A 21203-nucleotide genomic window follows, 5' to 3' on the forward strand; every position below is an offset into this window, starting at 1 on the left:
TAAGAAAAGAAAAACTAAAAGCGTAAAGAAACCTAAGAAATGTCAGAAACCGATAGTGCCTGTGAAAAAGGTGATTCGTGAGCCTTTGTTAAGCGTCCAAGAGGGGGGTCATAAACAATCAAAGGTTACTTGTAGTAGTACTCGGCCAGACATGAACAATGCTAATTTGGATATAGAACGTATAGACGTCTCCCCCCAGTACGCCTTTAATCATCATGGCCACTGAGCCCGAGGACAAACTCTTAGATCATATGAGTAAACTACTTACATTGCATCTCGCTCCACTGGAGACTAGATTGAAATGCATTGAAAAGCAGTTATTTGAATTGACTGATCTTACTAAAACTTTGAGTAAGTCCGGGACACTAAGGGGTAACAGGAAGTTAGCCCTTAATAATAATCCACCGGGGGGCATGCGGTCGAGTAAATCTCCCACCCTGAAAGAGCCTATAATAACAATTGATCCAACCGTACTGGAGTCAAATTCACCCATCAATGTCAATAAATCCACCCAAAATACTAGGCAGAGGGCTAGTACATTTAGAAATATTGCTTTGGACCTTAAGGGAAATCACACTGGGGGGTCATCGTCGCAGAAACTACCAATCGACTTACCTCCGGAAGTAACTCCTTATCTGGTGATCCTGACTGGGGTACCAGAGTTGAAAGAGGGTGTTGAGGAGCCCATCGGATCTTTGAAGAACAAGGTACAGCATTGGCTTAACTTAAGACGGCCACTGCCCCCCAACAGGACGAGCAAAATCTTAATGGTGCGTAGAGTACCTTGGGTAGGGCAAGGCAAAAAAAACGTTGTGGGGGACTGTATATTGGTTAATTTTGATGATCCGGGTACGGTTGATTACATTTGCTCATGGGATAATCAGCATAACTATGAAGGTATAGCAACCAAGCGTCTGTCCTTTTTTTACCCTCCCAGAATCCGCCACGAACTAGCCTTTGCTCGAAGCTGGGGAATGGTAGATTCCCAAGAAAGAGTAGTAGACAGGTGGGAAGGGGGTTGGCAAAAAAATAGAGAACTACGTCCTATTGACATCTGGAGAGGAATACCGATGGACAATAGGTTTAGTTGTTTGGAAATGGTAGATTGACTCTCTCCGACTGCTGCGGTCATGGGTGTTTCCGCTGGGGATCCCAGTGAGTCAACTAACAGAACAAGCATTTGCAATGCAATAGGTCTCGCATTATAAAAGTGTGAGCAGTTGGCATTGCTAATAATAATGCAACACTAGCTATTGGCATTTTAAATGATAATGGCATTTATTTGTGTTTGTTTTATAAAATAGATAAAAAAGGCATTGTCATGAACAATGCCAATAGCTTAAACTTTTGTAAATGCGAGACCTATTGCATTGCAAATGCTTGTTTAAATAGAAAAAGTGCTGCCTAATAAGAGACCCGGCACCTCTTTCATCACAAATTAGGCTGTGGAAAAGCGGCTGTAACAACACTGTGAATGCGGCTGTGCCGCCTAATAAGAGCCCCAGCACATCTTTCATCACAAATTAAGCTGTTGGAAAGCGGCTGTAACCAGCACTGTGAATGCGGTTGTAGCTAAGCCACAAACAACAAGGAACTGCAGCTGGCTGGACATAGGTGCATTGTAAGTGAAGTTGCCTCTTACAGTAAAATAAACACGAGTGCTGAGTGTCTCATTTTTTTGCCTTTAAGGAACATGCCCTCAAGAATTGTACAGTTTCTAGGATGTTTCTTAGGCAGGCTAACACAAAAAAAAATTCCTTTAAAATCTGCCACCTAATAAGAGCCCCGGCACGTATCCTGTCACAAATTAAGCTGTATAAAAGCAGCTGTAACCAGCACTGTAAAAGCGGCTGTAGCTAAGCCCAAAAAAACAAGGAACTGCAGCTGGCTAAGTACACGTACATTAAGAAAGAAGTTGCTTTAGAAATTTAGTTAACCGCAAGTGCTGAATTTCTCATTGTTTGCATTTAAACGTGCCCTCCCCAATAATACAGTTTCTATTTTGTTTTTTAGGCAGGGTAACACCCAAAATTGTATTTAGAAAGCAGCCTCCTAATAAAAACCCTGGCCACAAAATGTACGATAAGGGTACATTTAAAAAGTAAATAACGCGCTCAGATGGACTTGTTTTGTGCTAAATTAATCGTACGCAACAAACAAAAGAATAAAAAATTCCGTTAATTATCGGCAGGAGATACGTGCGAACAGAACAACTGTAGCCACATGTTTGCAACTACACACAACCAAAATTAGTAGCGTTAAATATTAGCAAACAAAATTGTAAAAATACGCTACAAATATTTAGAAAATACCTTGCACGTTGCTTTTGTAATGGGGTTAAAATAATGTAATAGATCTACGTATGTTTTGTGAATAAAGGTCTGATGAAGTGTGCGTTGCTGTGAATTTTCCGACACTTTAGAAAGGAAACCAGGCCAGGCTAATTAAGCGTAAACAAGCCGACCGAGAAAGATTGGAATCTATTTGTCTGCAGCATCTGTGGGATGCAAATTAATGACAGCAGGACGCTAAAGTTCTTAAGGCAACAAAGGTCACTACGAAACATCAAGTAACTGTAGCTGCCTAGACCACGTGCATTGTGCGTGAAGATACCTTTAAAATTAATATACACGCAAGTACTAATTGTCTCATGTTTTTATGTACTTCAAATCATAGACAACAACCAACAATGAACCGCAGACAGCTGAACATTGCAAATGCTTGTTTCTCTAGATGCTCTTAGACTTGCTTCTAAGTCAAAAAAACCTCCAATGAGCAAAGGTCCGCTAATTTTGGACCTTCTCACTTGCTTCATTATCCGGCAGTGTACTGCACTACAGGGCTTAGGGAGCAGAAGCTGTGAGGAGGGCCCGTGCAACTCTCGGTTAATCAAACAAAGAAGGAGTCTATTTAGCTGATCGTAAATCGAAACACTGAGAGACCGCAAATTAAATATGGCTCACTTTCATCCTGCGCTGAGGAAAGCAGCTGGACATCGACGCACTCTCGAATTAACATACATTTCCCAATCTTTTATTTTGTAGTCAAGCGCCCGAGTGAGGGTGGGTTCTGTTCACATTGCAGCACTCTCTGGAGTGGCCTCCTGTTCTGTCAATGATTCACTCCCTTCTGTAATGACTGCTAGGCAGACCCTGCTCTAACCCGCAGGACAGATCTTTCAAGAGGACAGACGCGATTAACCTAGCCATGGAGTGTGTTAAAAGTGCACCATATAATCCAATCCAAATTAACGTTATTGTTTGCATTTTACAGCCTCATAGTTCTCTCGGCAAGAAAAAAATATTCTGGGCATGTTTTATTTAAAAAAGTGCAATAAATATAAAGATCAGCACATTAGTAACCACGCATATATGACATATTTCCATTAGCAGGAAAGCAAAACAGTGATGGATGGAAATGCCTGAATGAGTCAAAACTATGGGTATGGGGTGGCAAATGGCGTGTACATTTCGCGGGCGCTTTGATGTTCGCCGTGGCCGCCCGGCTCACTGAGAACATCAAAGCGCCAGCGAAATGTACACGCAGGCTGCCAAATGGTGAGCGTGCTGTGTGAAACTGATCGCAATCGCGATCTCCGTGCGGCCCGCGAAAGTGAAAGCAAACGAGTGCTTTCAGGCCTCCAAATGGTGCGCGCGCCCGGCGCACATGCACTGTATTTGGAGGCCTGAAAGCACTCGTTTGCACTTCCAAATCTCGCTTACTATAAGTCTCGCCAGAGCAGCGCTAAAGCGCTGTCTCAGGCGAGACCTAAAAAACCATTTACCAAATGTAAATGTAGGGGTTATACCTGAGAGCCTGGAATCTGAGACAGAACTAAGATTAATTACGTCACGATCCATAGCAGAAGAGTCACTCAATACAGAATTTCAAGGACTCAGAAATACTGACCCCGAACACGTATTACCCAGTCAACAATCTCTAATTTGTCGAGGAAGGGAGGCTGGAGAAAAATCCCCACAGATAGAATTAGGCATTGATACTGATAATCTTCTTGTTATGGAGCCTTTAGGAGAAGCCCAACGCAGTAAGTTGGCCCTGTTACCATGGAATATTGCGGGCCTTTCAAATAAGATAATGGATCCTATTTTCCGAGACTTTATTGACAAATATGATATCTGTTTGCAGGAGTCTTGGGAACAAAAAGAGATCCACCTTGAAGGGTATCGCACATACGCTACGTCTGCAGTTCAATCCAGGAGGGGCAGATGTTCGGGTGGTCTTTGTACCTATGTCTCCAATACCGTAAATGCGACCATAAAGCTTCTGACGAATAATGGACATGTTTTTTATCAGATCCTTTCTTTCCTCTTTGGAGGGAAACGACAAATTATTTTAGTAAATTTTTATAATAACATTCCTAAGGAAGACCAAAAACGTGTTTTGGAGGATCTAAATAACTCGTTACATTTTGGGTCAGATGCGGAGCATATAGACACGTGTATCATACTGATAGGCGATTTTAATTGTCACTTATGCCCACATAGCAGTACGGGTATGTGTGGATTATCGAATCTATCAGGAAACTGGTGCACTCATTTTGAGCACTCTACATTGGGCAATTTACTTAACGCCTTAATTCATGATTGGAACTTGGGATTTGCAAATGAGTTATGTAACCCACAGGTTAATTTCCAACCTACTTTTAATGGGCATGGGTCGCGTTCCACAATAGATTTTATATTAACCACTACCAGCCATTGCTACAATATCCTCATGTTTAATACTGAGGATATTGCCATGAGTGATCACTTTCCCCTTAGCACTACTTTTGATGTTGGAATGAGCAACGGAACAATTCCAAACATAATAGAAAATTTGTATTGCTATTCCATTCATTTGGCTAAAAAAAATGGTTATGCAATAAAATGGAATATGGTTGACCCCACTAACTTTTTGCATAGTCTAATTACTGATCAATATAGTAATATTATGACTTGTTTGGAAGATATTCCAAACCCAAGTGCTGTCATTAACGCATTCCATAAGATTGCTATACAAATACGCAACAACCTGACTGGAATGCATAGAGAAGGGGGGGGGGGGATCCAAATCAGAGGGCTGGTTTAACCCAGAATGCAGTAAAGCACATGCAAACTTGAAACAATCTCTAAAAAAAACGCCTAGAAATCAAGCAGATATTAGAGCAGCCAGATTAGCGTATAAATCTGCACTACGCAACCGAAAATTAGAGATTAAGGAAAATGCCTGGGCTGCTTTAGTAAAGGCGTCTACCCTGAGAGATAACATTGCGTTCTGGAAAGCTGTTAATGCTCCGTTTTTCATGGACAGAAAATCTGATGTGGTAGAACTGGCAATTGATCAATCAGTCTGGATAGATCATTTTACCGAACTTTATAAGAAGGGTGACTTACCTAGTCCACAAAATACTTGTCAAAACTTGGTGATCAATAGTGGGCCCATTTCAGCTGCTGGCTTCCCTCTGGAGATTTCTTTCTCTGTATCTGAGGTGGAGCTAGCCTTAGCTGATAGCACAAAAAACAAAGCCCCGGGACCAGATGGGATCCCTATAGATCTATTTAAGGAAAATATCCCCCTATGGGCCCCGCTCCTGACAAATCTATTAAATTGTTACAATAAAAAGGGATTTCCTGTGACCTGGCAGGAAGCGATAATTGTTCCTATTTTTAAAAAGGGAGACCGTAACGACCCCAAATGTTATAGGCTTATTTCGCTGCTTGATTCGCTGATGAAAGTAGCAGGCAGACTTATCCTAAATAGGCTACAAACGTGGGCCAAAGATAGTAACATTCTTTCTAAATTCCAGTATGGCTTTAAGGAAGGTTTAGGCACAGTCGAACAAGGACTCAATTTAGCTATAATAACTGCAAAATATATGACCGCTAAAAAGGGTAACCTTTTCATGACTTTTGTCGATTTAAGTTCAGCCTTCGACTGTTTAAGCCATGAGGTTTTGTGGGCTACTTTAATTGCATTTGATATCGATCTTAATATTCTTAATTTCATAAAAGAGTTGTATCGAGGAGCAGGAGCAATGGTCCATTTTGGCAAAAAAGGGGAATGTACAAACAAATTCCCAATTATGAAAGGCGTCCGACAGGGATGTATTCTGGCTCCCTTTCTTTTTAATTTATACATAAACGGAGTGGCGGATTTTTTATCAAAACAGGAAGTAGATTATCCTCAAATAAATGGCGATGCCGTTCCCATTTTATTATACGCAGATGATGCGGTTATCATGGCTAGAACCCAAAAAGGCCTCCAAAAGGCAATAACTAACTAGTTTTTCAGCTTTTATGACATCCAGGGGCCTAAAAATTAACGTTGGGAAAACTTTTACCATGAGCTGCACATCAATGAATAAAGTTCCTTGTAATACTTTTTTAAATCAGTCTAAGATAGAATTAACACACACCTTCTCTTACTTGGGGATTCTTTTTAACAAAAGGGGCACATGGGCAACAGCAGTTAGTACTAGAAATGTGGCTTTTGTTCGCTCAATTGGTGCACTGAAACAGTTTGCAAATAAATTGGGAGGCAGACCTGTCCGTATCTTATTAGATATTTATAAATCGAAATGTGTTTCATCAGCTACATATGGGGCTGGAATTTGGGGTATTGCAGACTGCCGGGAAATCCAAGTAAAGGAAAATATTTTCCTTCGGTATTTGTTAGCTGTTCCCAAGTCCACTTCTACATATGTTTGCCATAAGGAATTAGATATAGTATACATATCTGATTTGATTAAAATCAGTCCTTTATTATTATGGCACAAGATATGGACCTCATCAGCTACCACTTTAAATAGAGCTGTTTTATCTGATTGCATAAAACTTGAGAGCGCAAAACACATTCAGTGGCTTGCATACATAAAGGTCTTTTTGACCAACATAGGACTTCCAGGATATTTTAACAATCCTACTTCATTATCCTTGATTACGAGAAAGGAACTTAAGGACTGTTGCCTTGTTTTCCTGGAGAATGAACGGTGGTCTAAGGAAAGGAGTAAAAAATCTGTATTACAACATCAATTACTCATACAGGGCCCTGGTCTACAGCTTTATTTATCGCCTGATCAAACTTGTTACGATAGAATGTTATTGGCTCGTCTGAGAACCGATTGTTACTATAGGTTGATAACATTCCCTGATGTAAATAATTGGTCGACACATTTAATTAAATGTCCATGTGATGACCTTTCTGTGCAATCAACAATACATAGTCTTCTGTTTTGTAAATTTTATGCATGGGGGAGGAAGAGACACCTAATCCCATTATTAAAAATTTGGGGTCTAAGGCAGTGTAGACCAGCCTATGTTAAACTGCTTATGCTGGATGATGAAATGACTATTTATGCTGTATCTAAATTTTTAAAATATTCAATCAGATGCAGATCTTCTATGGCTTAGTCTTTTCCAACTCTGTGTTTAATAAGTCTGCTCTATTATTATGATGTATTTAACTGGACCCATTTGTCTATTTTTTAACGCGTGATTGTTTTTGTGTATTGTGCTTTTATGGTTTTTACTATGAAATCGAATAAAGCTATCTTTGATTGACTATGCACATGAGCAATGACCCAATCTTTGCAGCAGTGGTTTCTTCACACTTCACTACAGGGATCCGCTTACCAGGATCCCCCCACTGGACCTCACTACCTCGAGTGCTCTCCTCTTCATCATAGGGCTCACTGGTCTTGGCAAGAAGGGAGGCACTGTTGCTCCAGACTCCAAGGGCAGGATGTCCCTGGTTGATGTCTGTTCACCCAGCTGGGAAACTGGCAGGTCTTCGCCTCCAGCCTTGGGTACAGGTAGAAGTCTTGAAGAGCTTCTCCTCCTTGCACAGACTGTCTGGCTGCTTGACAGTTTTTGGGGACTGGAACTCCCCTTCTTATTGTCCATTCCATACACCAAATGTGATTTAGGGTCCAAGTCTTTGAAGTTTGTGTTGGGGGGGTCTGCTTTTTTCTTTTAAGTGCTCTCTCCTCTCTTCTGTCCTACCCTTCCTTAAGAAGGGTAGGACAGGGTCTGGGTCTGTCACAGCCAGAGTGACTCTAAATCTCATAGCCCAATAACACAAGATTGGGAGTGACTAGAGGTTCACACCTGGATGTCCACAGCAGTGACATGTATTTCAAAAGGCTACTCCAGGGCCTCGAGCACCTTTCCAGTGACTTTCCCTGAATCATAATACACCATTTAAAGTGTTCTGGAGATTCTGCCTCTCATTCCTCCAGTGTGTCCCCCCTAGCTGACAGGAATGCAGTAATCCAAAAATCTGTCTGGGGGTATTCCTCTACCTCCAGTCAGCCCTGGATCTCCTAAAATGGAATCCATAATCTTCAATGTAGTGTGCCATTGACAGGCACACATACACCCAGCATATGCATACAACACACATGGGCTGCACAGTGGTACATACTAACCTGATGTAGCTCAAGGTTGAGTTAAGCACACAGCAGCGGAACTTTACATGAGTAAGCCTGTAGGCCTCACTCCAGTAACGCAGATAGAAAGGCCTGTTCAATTTTTACTGATTACGGCACGTGGCCACCACCTCGCTTCTTCTGCTTAACATCTGACAAAGGCAGTAGCCTTACACCAGTATAAGTATATCTATTTGGGCACCCCTACTGGTCCAAAAATGATGCAAGCGACAACTGGTATGGTACACCCTACACAAAAATTCACATAGTGTGTTGGGCAAGGAATTTAATTATAAATTGCTTTCGATTGGTGCATGTACCCCAACAAGCTGCATAAGTGCTGACCTGCGGTCAGTCCACTATGCTTATGATTGTGGCAACTTTGGAGATACGATACATATATGGTGGTCATGCTTTAAGATTAAACTCTTCTGAAAAGAGATTTAGAAAAACCATAGAGCAATATTGGGCTCTGTTCTCTGAGGATGTGTCAGTTATCTTTTTAGCGCAAACTAGACCTGAAGGTATCCAAGCGCTTAACATGAGCACCAGTTGCGTTACTGACACACATTCATTTTTTTGTTAGGCACTGGGAGATGAAGTGATTTGCCCAGATTCAAGGATGTGGATGGTCCCTGCCGAGACTCAAATCCGGCTACGAGGTTGACCGCTCAAGCAGTTAGGCCACATCCTTTCCCGAAATCTTTGTGGTGACTCCACAGGAATTGCAATGCCAGACAACAGGGGAGAGACTCATTTTCTGGAATTGCTTGAGTGCAGAGAAAAACAAATATTTCAGCTTCCTGGAAAGCAAGAATACTGCCAGACATCACCTAGTGGTACGTCTGGCTTTGACTAATCTCTCTTGGAACCTCACTGAGGACAACACTGTCGTATTGGGGTCAGTTACTTAATTTCCTATCCGGACACCCTTTGATGGCCTGTCCTCCTGAACTGAAAGCCCTCCCTCTTTTAATACATAATGTTGCTCAACTGTTAAGCTACTCTGTGTGGTGTAGCAGCTCAATGTAATTTTTTGCCCCACACTTCTATAAATTCGTGATGCACTTATAGCCCAGTGGTTGCAGGTGATACAATTACTTGTAGGCACTTTTACTGCTGCATCTTTCCAGGAGACCGGAAGGTAGAAGGGATGAGTTTGAAAGGGGGGTAATGGTTAAAGGAAATTATTTTTCCTTCTCTTTATGGTATGTTATGTTATTGACACTTATAATGCGTACAGCTACTCCAAGGAGTGTCCTGGTGTATGCCTAAAAGGTACACTGACCGCATCAGGTGAGCTTATCTGAAAAGAATTGTCTTCAGCTTCTTCCTAAATAAGCTCGTGGCACGGACAGCTCGAAGCTCCACCGGAAGTTGATTCCAAGCCATAGCACCCAGATGGGACAAGGAGCTACAACCCGACCTCTGTTTGCGGGCCCTAGGAACAATCTCCAGTAGCTTTTTAGAGGAACGAAGCTGCCTGGCAGGAGAGTAAAATCCAAATCTGGATTGAAGGTAGGCCAGGCTATGGCCATATAACGCAGAGGGAACTGTCACAAGGGCCTTGAACTTCACCCACTGGCAGCCTGTGCAGATTGCGAAGATGAGGCCTGACGTTCGCCCGCTTAGGACGGTTGAGCAGAAGTCTGGCCGCAGCATTCTGGATCACCTGCAATTTCTTAAGCAGGGAGGTGGGAAGACCCACTTAAAGATCGTTGGCATAATCTATGCGGGAGGTAATCAGGGCTTGGATGACCGTTTTCCTAGTGTTAATGGGGAGCAGTGGGAGGAATCTTTTGAGAGATTTCAGGAGAACTACAGCCATTATTTATTCGATGTTTGGGGCCTTGGCAGTGGGGCAATAATGTGCTGATTTCATATCTGTTTGATAATAAACAATTTTCAGCAGTCTGATATTCAAGACCTCCTGCTTGGTAGATTTGCTAGTGCTAATTTCCTTTATATTTTGTTTTCTTCTCTTTTAGGTTCAAAGATCATCCAACATTGAATGAACGATATTTATTGCTTCATCTATTAGGTCGAGGTGGCTTTAGTGAAGTATATAAGGTAAAGTTCATTTGTTTATGCTACTGTTATCACGGATGCCCTCTCTGTGTAAAAACAATGTAAATATTTGAAAAAATTAAGATTTTTTTACTTTGTCAATGTATTGTTTCAAGCAGGTTTTGTAAAATGTCTAACAAATATTTCACATGCTAATGCTTTTATATACCACATTCAGGTTGCCAACTTGGGGGAACATAAACCTGTTCTGTCCAAAACTTGAAACTGTGTGTTCGAGGCATATGAGCTGCAGATTACACAATGTGCATAGATCGCCATCTGGTGTTGGGCCCGGATGTTGCAGTTGTTATTCTCTTGGAAAGTCTCTGGAAGTCAATAGGTATGTGACTCTTCCTTTGGATCGTATTGCGCATGGGCTTCGGCTCCATTCTCAGATTGTTTTTTTCCACCATCGGGCTCGGATGTGTTCTTCGCGCTCCGGTTCCGAACCGTTCCAGTTCTTCTCATCGGCGCGCAATCCTTCCCTTCCGCGGTATTGTTCTCGATCGCAATCTCCCCACTCGACGTGACTCATCAAGAAACTTTGAGTTCGAGGCATATGAGCTGCAGATTGTACACTTAGCATAGGTCGCCATCTGGTGTTGGGCCCGGATGTTTGCAGTTTGTTTTTCTTCTTGGACAGTCTTTGGAAGTCACGAGTTTGGTGACTCCTCCTTCGGTCCGTACTGCGCATGGGCTTCGGCTCCATCCTCGGATTGTTTTTTTCCGCCATCGGGCTCGGATGTGATACTTCGTGCTCCGGCTTCGAACTTCTACGGTTCCAGCCTCGACGGAAAATCCTCGATTCTTCGAGTTCCTTCATCATCTTCATCTCTCGAAGCGGCACTTTCTCCATCCCGTACATCGACACCGGCCTTCGGGCCCTCCGCGACTCCGGTCCCGGCCGATGGAAAGGACTCCGTTCAAAAAGTGCCCAAAATGTGGGTCTAAATTTCCCCACACCGACCTCCATCAGGTGTGTAACCTTTGCCTCTCTCCGGAACACGAGGCCAGAGACTGCCCCGCCTGCAAGTCTTTTCGATCGAAGAAGACCATCCGAGATCGAAGAGCTCGACGCACCATGGCGCACTCATCCTCTGCAGCTCCACCGGACATCTTCGGAGACTACGCCGAAGCTTCGGGGCAAACACACACCGAGCAGGAGGAAGACGTCGTCCGCGCTTCCGAGGCCGACGACTCCGACGTGGAGGACATTACACCAGCGCAGCGGGCCGTGAGTACTATGCCCCCTCCCACCCCCACGCCGAAAACCAAAGAGACTCGGGTTACTCCCTCGCCTGCCGGCCTGGGCAAAACCAAAACCAAAACTTCGATCACCCCACCTTCGGGCCCGGTGTCGAAGCTCCCAAAGTCTCATGGCAGCTCGGGATCGAGCCAGCCGACACCCGGTGCCGAAAAACAGCATCCGGCACCGAAGACTGCAAAATCCAGCTCGACTCCGAAACCACCGGTGCCGAAGCCTGGACACTCGGTGCCGACCAAACACAAACACAAATCTGTCGGCACCGATGCTCCGGCGCCGAAACATCATTCGACGCCGAAACACCCGGAGACCTCAAAAAAGCATGGCGCACACAGACCATCGAAACCCCCGGTTCCGAAATCACCGGTGCCGACGGACGATTCGACGCCATTGGCTCTGTTTACACCAGACCCTTTACAAAAGACTTTGTCCAAAGATCCAAAGACTGGGCTTTTGACTTTAACTACCAAGAAAAGACGCCTTGATGCTCCAGCTCCTCCTCCTCCACCCAAAAGGAAGGACTCTGCTACTTCTCCCCTCAGAGTGCCCTCCCCACCACCGCCTCCCCTACCCCCTCCACCTCCTCCACCGCCTCCACCTCACAGGTCTCCGCCACCTGTACCTCACTACGATCCGACCCCATCCCCAGATCCGGATGATGGGGATCCGGACAATTACCCGGCGGACGCCCCAATGGATCCCACTCCACCAGGGACCCCAGATCCATGGGAGGATTACAATAACCCTGATATACCCAATGTACCTCAGGACGACCTATACCCATCAAGACCGTCTCCTCCAGAGGACTCCTTAGGGTTTCACCATTTAGTGCAGAGAGCAGCACACTACCATGGGGTGGACATGCACAGTGAACCAGTAGAAGAAGACTTCCTACTGGATACATTTGATATACAGGACAAATCCACTTCCATTTTACCCATGCTTAAGGGTGTCACCAAGCACGCTACAGAGGTGTTCAAAGACCCTGTCAGAGCCAGAGTACTGAACCCTAGAATAGAGAAGAAGTATAAGGCGGCACCCACAGACCCTGCTTACATCAAGGGCCCTGCTCCCCTAGATTCCCTAGTTGTCTCCACAGCTAGAAAGCGGGCTAACTCCCAATCCTCAGGAGATGCCCCACCGCCAGACAAAGAATCTAAACTTCTGGACGCGTCTGGTAAACGCACCGCCTCCCAAGCTGCAAACATGTGGCGCATTGCAAACACACAAGCACTGCTTGCGCGATATGATAGAGCACACTATGACGAATTAGAGGCTCTTATGCAGCACCTTCCAGAAAAATACAAGCACAAGGCTCATGACCTGATACAGGAGGGTAAACTAATTACAAACACCTCCATCAAGTGTGCCCTCGATGCAGCCGACACTGCTTCTAGGGCCATAAATACCAGTGTCCTGCTTCGTCGCCACGCCTGGCTCAGGATCTCAGGGTTCAAGCCTGAAGTCCAGGCATCCATACTCAATCACCCCTTTGACCAGGAAACACTCTTTGGGCCAAAGGTAGACGAAGCGCTCGAAAAGATGAAGAAAGACACAGACACAGCAAAGTCTATGGGGGCACTCCAAACACAAGCCTCCAAACGTTCCTTTCGACGCTCGTCCTTTCGTGGCACAGGCAGAGGCTCCTCCACCGATAACGCCTCTACCTCCTACAAGTCCCCTCCTCAAAATACCTTTTCAAAGGGCAATCAGAGAGGTGGTTACAGGGGTAACAACAATAAGGGCAGCGGCAAAACCAACAACACCCGTTCTGCCACCCCCCCGCACAATGACTCCCCTCCGTTCCCCCCAGACCATTCCACTCCGGTCGGGGGCAGACTACAAAACTTTATCCACGTATGGGAGTCCATAACATCGGACAAATGGGTGACCCAAATCATTCGGTCAGGGTACTGTCTCGAACTAACATCTACCCCACCCAATATCCCACCAAGGCACCGTCCAATGTCTCAAGAACATTCCACACTGCTCAAACAAGAGGTACTCTCACTCCTCCAAAAACACGCTATAGAGCAGGTCCCCGTCAATCAACAAAATCTAGGGGTCTACTCCCTATATTTCTTAATACCAAAGAAAGACGGGACCCTCAGACCCATTCTCGACCTCCGGCCTCTAAATGCCTACATACATTCAGACCATTTTCACATGGTCACCCTACAGCAAGTCCTCCCACTCCTCTGCCAGGGAGACTTTCTCACAACCTTGGATCTGAAAGACGCATACTTTCACATTCCAATACACCCCTCTCACAGGAAATACCTCAGGTTCGTGGTGGACGGACAACATTACCAATTCACGGTTCTCCCCTTCGGGGTCACCACCGCACCACGGGTGTTTACCAAATGCCTAGCAGTAGTAGCAGCACACCTCAGACGTCAACACATTCACGTCTTCCCTTACCTGGACGACTGGCTGATAAAAGCCGCGTCCTACGACCAATGTGTGCAACATACAAACAGCACCATCCAACTGCTCCACCAGCTAGGCTTCACGGTGAACTACCAAAAGTCCCACCTCATACCATCTCACACAAAGCAATATCTCGGGGCCACTATAGACACCTCCAAGGGTATTGCCTATCCAAACTCAGCCAGAATCACAAGCATTCAAGCCTTACGCAAAACATTCCTTCCTCAACACTCTCTTCCAGCAAGAGTGTTCATGAAGCTCATAGGAATGATGGCGTCTTGCATCTTCATAGTGCCCCATGCAAGACTCCACATGCGTCCACTTCAAGAGTGCCTAGCACAACAGTGGAACCAGGCCCAGGGTCAGCTGACGGATCTGGTGTTGGTGGACGGCCGCACACATCACTCTCTGCAGTGGTGGAACACCACAAACCTTTCCAAAGGGCGGCCGTTCCTGGATCCGGTTCCTCAGGTGATTCTAACAGCGGACGCATCGCTCTCCGGCTGGGGAGCGCACCTCCTACACCTCACCATGCAAGGTCTATGGACGCCACAGCAAAAATCGCTCCACATCAACCACCTGGATCTCTTGGCGATCTTTCTAGCCCTAAAATCTTTCCAAAAACAGATTTCGGGCAAAGCAGTCCTCATTCGCACAGACAATATGACTGCGATGTATTATATACAAAAACAGGGGGGGACACACTCTCCCCAGCTCTCCCGCTTAGCCCAGAGCATATGGAGATGGGCAATTCCCCAAAACATCTTTCTCCTGGCACAGCACGTTCCAGGCGTACAAAACACCATGGCAGATCTGCTCAGCAGACAAACGCAACAACTACACGAATGGGAACTGCATCCACAAGTTCTTCACCCATTCTTCCAACAGTGGGGGCATCCTCAGATAGACCTCTTCGCCACCCACGAAAACAAAAAATGCCCAAGTTTCGCCGCCAGATACCCACACCCATTGTCCAAGGGCAATGCGATATGGATGAACTGGTCAGGCAGATTTGCATACGCCTTTCCACCTCTCCCACTAATTCCATTAGTGGTCAGGAAGCTACAACAGCACTCCCTCACACTCATTCTGGTAGCTCCGACGTGGGCCAGGCAGCCGTGGTACACCACGCTACTACAACTGTCAGTGGTACCACATCAAAAACTGCATCTATCCCCATGCCTCCTAACCCAGAACCATGGAGAAATCAGGCACCCGGACCCAGCTCAGCTCAACCTGGCGATCTGGCTCCTGAAATCCTAGAATTCGGATACCTTAACCTTCCCTCTGATTGCATGAACATCATCATGGAAGCCAGACGTCCTACCACTAGAGCATGCTATGCCGCAAAGTGGAAAAGATTTGTAATTTACTGCCGTAACAATACAATCAACCCTCTAGATGCATCCATACAGCACATCATATGCTATCTGCTCCATCTTCACAGGTGTAACCTGGCATATTCATCCATACGCCTACACCTAGCAGCGATCGCTGCCTATCTACAAAACAGGCAGCATTTATCACTCTTCAGAGTGCCCGCTATTAAAGCCTTCATGGAAGGCCTTAAACGAGTAATTCCTCCCAGGGCACCACCTTCCCCTGTATGGAATCTAAATTTAGTTCTTACACGTCTAATGGGTCCGCCCTTCGAACCAATGCACAAATGTGAGCTACAGTTTCTCACCTGGAAAACAGCTTTCCTTGTAGCTATCACTTCCCGTAGAAGGGTTGGTGAAATACAAGCGTTCACCATACAGGAACCCTACATACAAATGCATCACAGCAAGGTCATACTTCGCACAAATCCGAAGTTTCTGCCCAAAGTCATTTCCCCCTTCCACCTCAATCAATCAGTGGAATTACCTGTCTTCTTTTCGCAACCCCAATCTGTTGCAGAAAGGGCCTTACACACGCTTGATGTAAAAAGGGCGTTACTATACTACATACAAAGAACGCAACCCTTCAGGAAGACTAAACAATTGTTCGTTTCCTTCTCTCTACCACATAAAGGCAACCCCATTTCAAAATCGGGGATAGCTAGGTGGATTGTAAAATGCATACAAATTTGCTATCAAAAGGCAAAGAACATTATCTGTTCCCCCTAAAGCCCACTCTACAAGAAAGTTAGGGGCTTCTATGGCTTTTCTAGGGAATATACCCTTAGATGACATCTGCAAGGCAGCCACATGGTCTACACCGCACACCTTCACAAAACACTACTGTGTAGATGTGCATTCCAAGCAGCAAGCTAGGGTGGGCCAGGCTGTACTAAAGACACTTTTTCAAACAGCTGCAACGGATACCGGTGGTCGCCGCTAAGGTTGGGTACTGCTATGTAATCTATGCTAAGTGTACAATCTGCAGCTCATATGCCTCGAACGGAATATGCTACTTACCAGTATGCATCTGTTCTTGGCATGTAGAGCTGCAGAGTTGTACACGCCCACCCGCCTCCCCGGCTACCTGTATCCGTTCCAGTACATCTTATTTAGATACAACACATGGGTTTCTCACTGTTATTACTACGCTCCATCATTTCCCTGTTGGCGAAAAACAATCTGAGGATGGAGCCGAAGCCCATGCGCAGTACGGACCGAAGGAGGAGTCACCAAACTCGTGACTTCCAAAGATTGTCCAAGAAGAAAAACAAACTGCAAACATCCGGGCCCAACACCAGATGGCGACCTATGCTAAGTGTTCAACTCTGCAGCTCTACATGCCAAGAACAGATGCATACTGGTAAGTAGCATATTCCTTCCAGGCGTCGACGCAGGCCTTCGGGCCTACCTCAACTCCGGTCCTGGCTCATGGAAAGGACTCCATTTAAGAAGTGTCCTCGATGTGGGTCCAAATTTCCCCACACCGATCTCCATGAGGTGTGCAACCTCTGCCTCTCTCCAGAACACGAGGCTCGAGACTGTCCGGCGTGCAAATCCTTCCGGTCCAAAAAGACTATTCGAGACCGAAGAGCCAGGAGAACCATGGCCCACGCGTCTTCTGCAATCCCCGACGACATCTTGGGAGAAGGCGTCTATGTTACCGAAGAACAGCGCACCAAAGAGGGCCTCGTCAGCGCCTCCAAAGCCGACGACTCAGATGTCGATGACATCACTCCGGCACAGAGGGGCGTGAGTACTACTATTGATCCCCCACCCTCGACGGCATCGAAAAAGGCTTCGGTCACGTCTTCGCCCTCGGGCCTAGGCACAACCAAAGACACTGCTTCCCATACCTCGCTTTCGGGCCCGGTTAAGAAGCCCATCAAGCCTTCTGGCAGCTTGGGCTTGAGCCAGCCTCTCGTCGGTACCGAAAAACACTCCACACCGAAAAAGAAAATGACTTCCTCCACACCGAAACACTCGGCGCCGAAGACACCCACTAGCTCCTCGGGATCGACGCCATCTTCGGAACCGAGCAGGAAAGCCAAACCCATCGACACCCACACCTCGAAGCCAAAGTCATCTTGGAACCGAGGAAACAACCGGACATGTCTAAACCACACAGTTCAAAACAACGAACTGATGATTCCAAGACTAAAAAACCACCGGCTCCAACCCCTTCGGCGCCGACGGATCGACCGCTCACAGAGGAACTGTTTCGGCCCGATCCACTCCTAAAAACCTCTTACTAAAGACCCTAAAACTGGACATTTGATGATCAGCATCAAAAAGAGGCCGCTGGACAAGCCTTCCCCGGCTCCACCGCCAAAGAAAAGGGACTGTGGTACCTCCCCGTTGAGACTACCCTCACCCCCTCCTCCACCTCCTCTGCCTCCCCTAACTCATCATTTCCCCCACACCCTCTCCAGATGAGGATGATGACGATGTCTATGAAGACAGAGGGGAGGGGCCCCATGACCAACCCACTGGAGACCCCAATCCTACAGGCTCCCCAGACCCATGGGACGACATTTACCCTTCAAGACCGCCCCCCCCCCCGAAGACACTATGGGGTTTAACCAGCTGCTACATAGGGCTGCACACTACCACGGAGTTGATCTCCATACAGACCCCGTGGAGGAGGACTTCATCCTAGACACTTTTGACACCACCCACAGGGCCACTTCCATTCTGCCCATGCTTAAAGGTGTTATCAAACACGCGCCAGAGGTCTTTAAAGACCCGGTCAGAGCCAGGGTCATCAACCCCCGTATTGAAAAGAAATATAAGGCCGCCCCTACAGACCCCACCTACTTCAGAGGGCCTGCACCACCCAATGACTTCCCTTCACTCCCCCCAGACCATCCCACTCCAGTCGGTGGCAGACTACAAAATTTCCTTCATGTCTTGGCTACTATCACCTCAGACAAATGGGTGACACAAATAATTCGGTCAGGCTATTGCCTCGAACTAAAATCAATCCCCCCAAACATTCCACCAAAGCACCGCCCAATGTCACAGGAACATTCGTCACTTCTCAAGCAGGAGGTAATCTCCCTCCTACAAAAGAGTGCAATAGAGCCAGTTCCTACCCAACTACAAAATATGGGAGTTTACTCCCTATATTTCCTCATACCAAAAAGGGACGACACTCTAAGGCCCATCCTGGACCTCAGACCCCTAAATCACTATATACACCTTCAGACCATTTCCACATGGTCACACTTCAGCAGGTACTTCCCCCTGCTCTCCCAAAACGACTTCCTTGCCACCCTAGACCTCAAGGACGCCTATTCCACATTCCCGTTCACACAGCTCACAGAAATTATCTCAGATTTGTAGTGGACGGTCAACACTATCAATTCAAAGTGCCCCCATTCGCGAGTGTTTACCAAGTGCCTAGCGGTCGTGGCAGCACATCTGCAAAGACAACACACACACGTCTTCCCATACCTGGACGACTGGCTAATAAAAGCCAGCTCATACCACCAGTGTGTACAACACACTCGCGCAACTATACACCTACATCACCAACTGGGTTTCACAGTAAACCACACAAAGTCCCATCTGCAACCGTCCCACATAAAGCAATACCTAGGTGCCACGACAGACACCTCAAGAGCGCTAGCCTACCCCAGTCTTGCCAGGATAGCAAACATTCAGGCCCTACGCGCCAAATTTCAACCAGAACACTTACAGCTCGAGTGTTCATGCAACTCATAGGAATGATGGCCTCTAGCATAGTCATAGTACCTCATGCAAGACTCCAGATGTGTCCTCTCCAAGAATGCTTAGCGCGCCAATGGAACCAGGCCCAGGGTCAACTGACAGATCTGGTGTTGGTAGACGGTCGTGCCCATCGCTCTCTGCAGTGGTGGTCCACCAAAAACCTTTCCAAAGGGCGACCGTTCCTGGATACTGTTCCTCAGATAGTACTGACAGCGGACGCATCGCTCTCCGGCTGGGGAGCTCACCTACTACATCACACCATGCAGGGCAGGTGGACACCTCAGCAAAAGTTGCTCCACATCAACTATCTGGAGCTACTAGCAATATTCTTAGCACTAAAGGCATTTCAGACACACATCATGCAAGGCCGTCCTAGTCCGCACAGACAACATGACAGCCATGTACTATTTACAAAAACAAGGCGGCACACACTCTCTGCAGCTCTCGCAACTAGCACAGAGCATATGGAGATGGGCCATAACCCAAAAAATCTTCCTCCTAGCCCAACATGTCCCTGGAGTCCAGAACACTATAGCAGATCTGCTGAGCAGACAAACACAACAAACCCACGAGTGGGAACTCCATCCACAAGTTCTTCACCTGTACTTTCAAATGTGGGGGCATCCACAGATAGACCTCTTCGCCACCCACGAAAACGCCAAATGCCCAAGCTTCGCCGCCAGATATCCACACCCATTGTCCAGAGGCAATGCGAAATGGATGAACTGGTCACTCTTTAGAGTACCTGCCATAAAAGCCTTCATGGAAGGCCTCAAAAGAATAATTCCCCCCAGAGTGCCACCCTCACCTGTGTGGAACCTAAATATCGTTCTCACTAGACTAATGGGGCCACCCTTTGAACCTCTACACAAATGTGAACTTCAGTTCCTAACATGGAAAACTGCCTTTCTTGTAGCCATCACTTCCCTCAGAAGGGTCAGTAAAATACAATCACTCACCATTCAAGAACCTTTTCTGCAAATGCACCATAACAAGGTTGTTCTCCGTACTAATCCAAAATTCCTCCCTAAAGTCATTTCTCCTTTTCACCTAAACCAATCTGTGGAGCTACCTGTATTCTTCTCGCAACCACAAACCGTTGCAGAAAGAGCTCTCCACACATTAGATGTCAAATGAGTCTTACTCTACTACATCGAGAGAACACAACCCTTTCGTAAGACCTAACAACTGTTCGTTTCCTTCTCACCACCACATAAAGGCAACCCAATCTCCAAATCTGGGATAGCTAGGTGGATTGTCAAATGCGTTCAGATTTGCTACCACAAAGCAAAACGAACGCTAGCCGTTCCCCCCCCCCTAAAGCCCACTCTACACATAAAATAGGGGCTTCCATGTCATTCTTAGGGAACATCCCCTTAGATGATACCTGCAAAGCAGCTACATGGTCAACACCTCACACTTTCACTAAACACTATTGTGTAGATGTGCAGGCTAAGCAACAAGCTAGTGTGGGCCAGGCTGTATTCCAAACATTGTTTCAAACCACTGGAACAGATACTGGTGGTCGTCGCTAGGGATGGGTACTGCTATACAATCTATGCACAGTGTGTAATCTGCAGCTCATATGCCTCGAACGGCAAATGCTACTTACCAGTATGCATCTGTTCTTGGCATGTAGAGCTGCAGATCTACACACGCCCACCCGCCTCCCCGGCTACCTTTATCTGTTCCAGTATATCTTATTTAGATACAACATACATGGGCATCTTCACTGTTTATTACTACGCTCCATCATTTCCCTGCTGGCGAAAAACAATCTGAGAATGGAGCTGAAGCCCATGCGCAATACGATCCAAAGGAGGAGTCACATACCTCGTGACTTCCACAGACTTTCCAAGAGAAAAACAACTGCAACATCCGGGCCCAACACCAGATCGCAATCTAT

The 21203-nt window shown here is 46.3% G+C and overlaps 1 protein-coding gene across 10 annotated transcripts in view; it reads left to right on the forward strand.

Annotated features, from left to right (window-relative positions):
* The window catches only part of TLK1 (tousled like kinase 1), a 967987-nt gene that overhangs the window by 693095 nt on the left and 253689 nt on the right, over positions 1 to 21203 (forward strand). For all 10 annotated transcript variants that reach the window (XM_085645312.1, XM_085645310.1, XM_085645315.1 and 7 more), the window contains one exon: positions 10414 to 10495. In XM_085645312.1, coding sequence (XP_085501438.1) covers positions 10414 to 10495 — 82 coding nt within the window. The remainder of the gene's footprint in view (positions 1 to 10413; positions 10496 to 21203) is intronic.

This window comes from Triturus cristatus, chromosome 3_1, assembly GCF_964204655.1.
Source record: "Triturus cristatus chromosome 3_1, aTriCri1.1, whole genome shotgun sequence".
NCBI lineage: Eukaryota > Metazoa > Chordata > Amphibia > Caudata > Salamandridae > Triturus > Triturus cristatus.